General features: G+C 45.3%; 2 protein-coding genes across 2 annotated transcripts in view; both read right to left on the bottom strand.

The window, feature by feature from the left end:
• The window catches only part of LOC134436255 (fatty acid-binding protein, heart-like), a 3,123-nt gene extending 2,732 nt beyond the window's left edge, over nt 1-391 (bottom strand). Inside the window, exon 1 of the mRNA XM_063185389.1 lies at nt 222-391. Coding sequence (XP_063041459.1) covers nt 222-294 — 73 coding nt within the window. The 5' untranslated portion in view covers nt 295-391. The remainder of the gene's footprint in view (nt 1-221) is intronic.
• A 4,898-nt stretch (nt 392-5,289) lies between these two features.
• Nucleotides 5,290-7,266, bottom strand: LOC134436254 (fatty acid-binding protein, heart-like). The gene is made up of 4 exons (XM_063185388.1): nt 6,949-7,266; nt 6,486-6,649; nt 5,986-6,087; nt 5,290-5,637 (listed from the first exon to the last, which is right to left on the bottom strand). The coding sequence occupies exons 1-4, from the start codon at nt 7,121-7,123 to the stop codon at nt 5,584-5,586; spliced, it is 495 nt and encodes a 164-aa protein (XP_063041458.1). The 5' UTR covers nt 7,124-7,266; the 3' UTR covers nt 5,290-5,583.
• Nucleotides 7,267-7,500: the final 234 nt, after the last annotated feature.

Raw genomic sequence — 7,500 nt, forward strand, 5'->3', positions numbered from 1 at the left:
CATTGCTCCAGGGCCTGTAACTAATACCCTGTACCTAAATAACTCTTAAGCTACGCAATGTCAAAGCAGTGAAAGTACTGTTTGCATATGGAGGAAGTGACTTCACGCACTGAAATTAATTTTGCCGTTTCAGAGCCAATGCAACTGCATTAGTTCCAATGGCACCCCTTCATTTGACACACTTTTTCTGCAGAAAACTATAAAATGGCCCATTTTCATACCCAGTGCTTTCAGATAGTCGTCAAAGTGTTCGCTCTCCACCATCTTCCAGGTCCCAACAAACGCTTCGGCCATCTTGACAGCTGTGGTTTTGTGTGGCGGTCTTTTGGATGACGTGTGTTTGTTTGTGTCTGTGAATGTGTATGTGTGTGAACACTCTTTTATCAGGTGTAGCAGCACTGTGCACAGATATGGCGCCTTTTTAAACACGTCTGCGGCAAGATGCTGACCAATCAGTGGTCGCCACGTCACAGAATGATGCTGCGGATTCCAGTCAGCTTGCGTCGGAGGAGAGAAAGATATGGGAGAAAGGGCGACACGTGTGTGTGTGTGTGTGTGTGTGTGTGTGTGTGTGTGTGTGTGTGTGTGTGTGTGTGTGTGTGTGTGTGTGTGTGTGTGTGTGTGTGATGACTCAGACCACTGACTTGACATCTCTTGTAAACTGGGGAAGAGGACACTGGGCCACTTCTCTGGAACAAAATGCTCGAAGTGACCTCTTCCCCTCTACAGTGATTCACTGAGGGAAATGTTTCAGTATGAACTGAAAGGAATGAATGTGTGTGTGTGTGTGTGTGTGTGTGTGTGTGTGTGTGCGTGCGCGTGTGTGTGTGTGTGCAGCCCCTTTTTAGACTGAGGGACAATCTCTAAAAAAATTAAAAAAAAAACAACAGCATCGGCCCCTGAGATGCCCTGTATGCCCGATTACCAGTCCAGGCCTATGCGTGCGTGTGTGTGTGCATGTGTGTGTGTGTGTGTGCGTCTGTGCGTGCGCATATGTATGAGTCCTGACTCACGAGGGTTAATGTGGATTAAAAAAATCGAACTGAAACTGAAACATCTTTCGGTTTCTTTTCATCAATGCAGAAGCGAAGTGTGTCTGTGATGCTAACTTATTTTGATGTTTTTCTGGATTTCGACAATAATCTGCTGTTATTCATCTCGCGAACATACTGTAGTTGTGTTGCTTCTTTTCTGGTTTTCACAGTGGTGCAACTCAGCTTTGTATGACTCCTTAGGCACAGCTGATGTAGTCAACCTGTGGTTACTGAGTCAGATGCTGTCTAAGTGGACCCCCCCCCAGGAGTACGTGCTGGGAAAAGCAAGTAGAAGCCCAAACCTCATGCTCTCATGAGTTTTAACCCAAAAACAGGAACTTCATTTTGCAGACCACACCATGTGCTGACGCAGATGTAAAGTTTAACAGCTGCTCATTGGTCGCGGTTCTTTGGGATCATTGTTACATCACAATGCTGACCCTCATCATCACCAGTCACAGGCATTCCAATTCAATCACATGGGCAGAGACAGTGAAAAGGTTAAACAGAGACGGTCCATTATGAATTAAAAGAATCTTTGGGTTCGAATCTTCAAAGTGTTATTGTTGGGAAAAATTCTCAGTCACACAACTCACAACTAAAAATAATTGCATGTGAAACAAGCGTTATTATCATCAAGAAATGAAGTTACTGTTTGTCTTTTTCCAAATGTAGGCTACATTTCCCTAGACTCGCCAGCCATCCACGTACTTCCGCCAAAGGATTGACTCCACTACGAATGGTAGTATTATGGGATGGTCAGGACCAGGCTAACATTTCCCCCCTGGCAGGGATAGTAGGCTGCAACTGTGTCGCTGCTGAAATCCATTCATACACTGCCTGTGAGATGGGTGTGGGTATGTGTGGAGTGTTTCACACGTTCTAAGTCCAGTGCCTTAAATTACGCATGCAACCGTGTGCGACCGAGTGCAGATACATACATGACTGGAGCACTTTGCACGATATGGGATGTATCATCTAGGGCAGTGATTCTCAAACTGTGGGCCAGGGCCCATCAGTGGGTCCTGAACATGTCCCGAGTGGGCCTTGAAATCCTTTTCTGAAAATTAAAATCATATTTTTGTGTGTGTTGCTGTTGATTTACTTGAGTTTTGTTGTTTATTGGGTCAAAGGTGGGTCCCAAAAATGGGCCCCAAGTTGGAAAAGGTTGGGACCACCTGATCTAGGGGCAGATAGCCAATGTCCTCTCATGAATGTTTTCCATCATTGTTTGACCACGTTTTTTGTTACTGCGACCTCAACATGGAAGTTCAAAAGATTGACATAAAATACACTTGGCAACGCGTTCATGCTCAACCTTTCCCCGTGCACATGTATCCTGCAGCAAGCATGTCCCGGGCCTTACTGGTGATTCGGTGCAGTAATTTGTCATGATGAAACAGATGAAACCAACCCAAAAAATTGTGGCACACGAAAAAAAGAAGGAAGTATGGTGGCTGCAACATTGAAAGCTAGAATGTTTGGACAGACATACATACATAGTTGACGTATCATATGTGGGTGAAAGACGCTTTTTTTGGCTCAGCCGTCAAGTCGAGCAACGGCATCTAATGCCCATAAATTAATTGTTAATTGGTGGTTGATATGCTGCAATTAATATGCTCCTCAGAAAGTCCACTAAAAACAAACAAACAAACAAACAAAAATCATATGTATGTATGGGCCTCCTGTAAACACATCCGTATCTGTCTCCCACTGGGCCGTAAGTCAGTGGGATGTGGAGGCCTAACCCCTGGTCTCATTCACACTGATTCATTTCCACCACTCTAAAAATGTCTTTTAAAGCATTGTCTTCTTTATGCTCGCACTTCCCCTCGCAGTGTGTGTGTGTCTCTGTGTGTGTGTGTGTCTCTGTGTGTGTGTGTGTGTGTGTGTGTGTGTGTGTGTGTGTGTGTGTGTGTGTGTGTGTGTGTATGTCTATGTGCACGAGTGTGTGTGCGTGCATGTTTGACTGTGTTTTTTATTCCTGTCCTTGTTACATGTAATGGTGAAAGGCGTCCTATACTGCGCCGTCATTGTGGAAACCACAGGAACACCATAAGTAAACAACCACGAGAAACATGCAATCAAACATACTGTACTTGACACCACAATACAGTATAATTACACGAGAACACAAGAACTGGAACCTTCTATATGTCAAACGGACATGGGAATATGAGTAATAATAAACATACGTGATAAAACAAACACACAGAACATAAAAACGTCTTTCATTGCATTGTCCTCTTTATGTGCTCATTTCCACGGGCTCAGTGGGTGAGCGGTGCCCCGGAGCATCGCACATAAACACATACAATGAATACCGGACACGACAGATATAAATAACTTAAAAGACGTAATGAGTACAGTTGTAGCCCCTGATTGTCATGTTTTTTATTTTTATTTTTATTTTTATTTTTAAATTATACCAGAGGGGAGGCCCTGCCGTGGCCTAACGGTATGGCACTGGGTTGCTGCGCCGGCGACCTGGGTTCGATTCCGGCCCGGGTCATTTGCCGATCCTTCCCCGTCTCTCTCTCCCCCACTCATTTCCTGTCTCTCCTCCGCTGCCCTGTCATAAACAGAGGCCAAAGAGCCCTAAAATATTTAAATAATAATCCCAATAATTATACCAGAGGGGAGGAGAGATCTGACCTCTCTGGAAGCAAATCTACATGTAACATCTGTGGTGTAATGCCTGGGTGAGGTGGTCCAATAAAATAACTCAAACCATATGCAACCCATAGCAGTTATGATTTTACTATTACTATTATCACTTGCATCACCTGGATGAGTTACAAGTAATGTGGCTTGATATTAATTTTCTTTGACTCTAATGCTTCCTTGTTTCCATTTTTTGTTAAGCACATTGAATTGAGTTACATGTAATGTGGTGTGTGTTCATTTTCTTTGACTCTAATTCTTTCTTGTTATTATATTGTTGTGACGTCATCTGTCGAATGCTCCATTCATTTCAACGGGGCTCCCCAACGTTCGGACGTCTGTTATTTTTCGATAACGGACGGGTTGGTCTATAACAGACCGCTGTCAATGGCAACAAGACTTTTCACTGCTAAAGCGACTTTTCAACAAGACTCTAATCAGCTGCTGTGATAGACAGCACCCGTTGTCCTGGCTACCGCTGTCAATGGCAACAAGACGTTCACTGCTAAAGCCACTGGCTTGTATACAAGTCAGTGGCTAAAGCGAATGTTTCCTATCACTCCGCAGGGGGTCCGGTCTTTTGTCACTCTAATCAGCTGCTGCGATAGACAACACCTGTTGTCCTGGCTAGCCTACCTAGCTGTTGCCTAGCGGTGTTCCACAACGGCACTGTTTTGTTTTGCGCAGCAACAATCTTAACATTAAATAGGTCTAAAGAAATGTCCCCGCATGTGTGAATCATTTAAGTATATCCATATAATAAGCGGGTTAACTTTCGGCGAGTCGGTCGCTTTGTGGAATAGCAGCACTTCAGAGAGAACAAGACCCCTCCGCTCCGCGTCGGGGTCTAAAGATTCTCTCTGTCGTGCTGCTATTCCACGGTAGCGACCTTCTCGCCGAACGTTAACCCTTACTTAACTTTTTTAATTTTTGGAAGCACCCTGAATGGCATGCTGTGTATAAAATGTGCTGGCTATACAAATAAAACTGCCATGCCTTGTGTGGGTGTGTTTTGTGTTTTGTGTTTTGTGTGTGTGTGTGTGTGTGTGTGTGTGTGTGTGTGTGTGTGTGTGTGTGTGTGTGTGTGTGTGTGTGTGTGTGTGTGTGTGTTCTCACATTGATGCCCTGTGGCACACTGAGACCTCAGACCTCGCCAACACCAAAGAAAACAAACAAGCCAAAACCTATTGTGAGCTCCCACAGCTGATGCCTCCTGTCCATATCCTCTTAGTGTGTGGGAGGACACTCTGTGATCCCCGACCTGATTAGACTGGAAAGGAAAATGTGTGTGTGTGTGTGTGCACAAGAGGGCGTGTGAGTGTGTGCTTCTGGGTGGACGTGTCTGTGTTTGTGTATGTGTATGTGTATGTGTATGTGTATATGTATGTGTGTGTGTGTGAATATATATGTGTGTGTGTGTGTGTGTGTGTGTGTGTGTGTGTGTGTGTGTGTGTGTGTGTGTGTGTGTGTGTGTATGTGTGTTTGTGCGCGCGTGTGCATGCGTGTGCACGTCCGCCTGCATGGGTGTGTGCAAGTATGCAAAGAACCAAACAGGAACTTGCACCAAAAAAATACACAAAGGCTTAAATATAATACGAGTGAACTAAAATTGAGTGCACACAGTTTATTCAAGTATCAAATTTACAAACGATACAACACAAAACAATCAAATCAAGGTGTGTCACAGTGCATAGTCAGTGATCCATGGATCCCTGCTCTGGGGTGTGTTTCCAGACATCGTCGTTGCTAACTAAGTTAGCAACTTACTTGGTTGCAATGCAATTTCCCATTGGCAACCAGGTAAGTTGTTAACTGGTTAGCAACAAAGCTTAAGAGAGACAGGGTCCTGGTCTTCAGATGATGTTGGCTTCCATCTTCAGACTCAGGCCTCCTTCACGAATGTTCTCACCGCCTCCACACCTCCAGTCTTCAGCTTCTACTCAGACGAACACCACACAAACAAACACAGGTATTATGTGGTGAGAGAGAGAGAGAGAGCAAGAGAGAGAGAGAGAGAGAGAGAGAGAGAGAGAGAGAGAGAGAGAGAGAAGGTGGGTGTGTGTGTTGTGTGAGAGAGAGGAGGGGGGAGAGAATGTGTGTGTGTGTGTGTGTGTGTGCGTGTGTGTGTGTGTGTGTGTGTGTGTGTGTGAGAGAGAGAGAGAGAGAGAGAGAGAGAGAGAGAGAGAGAGAGAGAGAGGAAGAGAGAGAGAGATTATATCATAGTCGTTTGACAGAGACATTTGAGAGAATATGAGAATGCAGTTGAGAGAGCCTGATTCCTTACCGTAATAAGCTTGTGTCCCACCACTTCTCTCTCAATGCACGCCTCTTTGTCATCCCACTTCTGTTTCTGCAGCAGCTTGCCATTGTCCAGAGAGATCACATTCTGAAGATAGATGGAGAGAGAGAGAGAGAGAGAGAGAGAGAGAGAGAGAGAGAGAGAGAGAAAGAGAGAAAGAGAGAGAGGCATAAATGTATTGACGCAGAAACGGTAGACAGAACACTGCAGACATCCATTGCAAAGACAAACATCAGGAAAACGCCAACCATTTGCATGTGGTTGACCTTGTCTGTAACATTGACTTTAACCTGTTAAAACACGGCGTTATACATTTGCTGTTAACAGAATGGCAATGACCGAGTCATGGTGCATTACTAAAGGCTCTGTGTTAGGTCATAATAGAGTAGTACTATGGTAATTAACCTTTCAATGTCTATTACACCGTGTCACTGGTGGTACGTCGTGCATTATTTAACTATGACCCTAGCGTCCTGAGTGCTCACCTTGGTCTTCTTATCGTTGGGCGTGGTCTCCTCAAACTCCTCGCCCAGTTTGAACGTGACCTCATTCCGTGGCGTCTTGATGGTCATGGCTCCACCGGCGCCCACGCTGATGACAATGGTGGGCTTGGCCCTGCTCACCACCTGCCGCGCGGCGAATCCGACTCCTGCAGAGAACACAGAGGAAAGTCAACATCACTCAGGTGCAGGTTGAGACAGATTAATACATCTACATCCACATCCACATCTGAGATGCTACGGTGACTTTCCTTCTTTCTTTCAGTTCACACACTCCTCAGATCAGGTCGCAGAGCTTGTAGACCACCCAACCAGGAGATCACTTACTAGTTTAAGGATGAACTTGTTATACTGTACTTAACCCTTTCCCACCAAGTATCACCCCTTTCAGACCCACATTAACCCTCTCATCTTCAGTCCTTTCATACGCAAGTTCTCCATTTCTCACCCATGGCTTTGAGGTAGTCATCAAAGTTCTCGCTCTCCGCCAGCTTCCAGGTTCCTGCAAACTTCTCGGCCATGTTTCTAGTGGCGATGTGGTCTCTGGGATGATGTGTGCGTAAAAGGAAGCTCTCAGGTGCGACTGGTGCAGGTGTGCAGAGATGCGTCGCTTTTTCAAGCATCGCTGCAGTCCATGCTGGAGGCAGACAGCCAATCAGGGCCCCTCTCGTGGGTGCGCACAATCAAACCTGTTCAGCAGGTAGCTGGTGAGTCAGAAAACACTGGGTGAGAGGACACACACACACTCATCATCAACAGGTGCTCCCTGGAATGTTGGGAGAATTCTAGAATTCTGCGTTATTGTACAATGTATTCTGTATGGAATGGGCTGACATGTACTTTTAAATTAATGGGGGAATCATAGCCTGGGAACTCCCATACTGCCTTTAGTTCTACACAATCATTTCGATCTGAAAGACAGTCTGGCGAGGATGACTCATAACGTCCAAGATCATGGGATCTGTGTCATAATGGCCAAGCATTCCGACCTTTACAGTTT

Source organism: Engraulis encrasicolus, chromosome 20 (genome assembly GCF_034702125.1).
Source record: "Engraulis encrasicolus isolate BLACKSEA-1 chromosome 20, IST_EnEncr_1.0, whole genome shotgun sequence".
In the NCBI taxonomy this organism is placed as follows: Eukaryota; Metazoa; Chordata; class Actinopteri; order Clupeiformes; family Engraulidae; genus Engraulis; species Engraulis encrasicolus.

Coding starts and splice junctions, on each gene's coding strand:
- LOC134436254 (XM_063185388.1), bottom strand. CDS start 7,123: ATGCTTGAAAAAGCGACGCATCTCTGCACACCTGCACCAGTCGCACCT. Junction 6,088..6,485: donor CCAACGATAAGAAGACCAAG/GTGAGCACTCAG, acceptor ATCTATCTTCAG/AATGTGATCTCTCTGGACAA. Junction 5,638..5,985: donor TGGGACACAAGCTTATTACG/GTAAGGAATCAG, acceptor TCGTCTGAGTAG/AAGCTGAAGACTGGAGGTGT.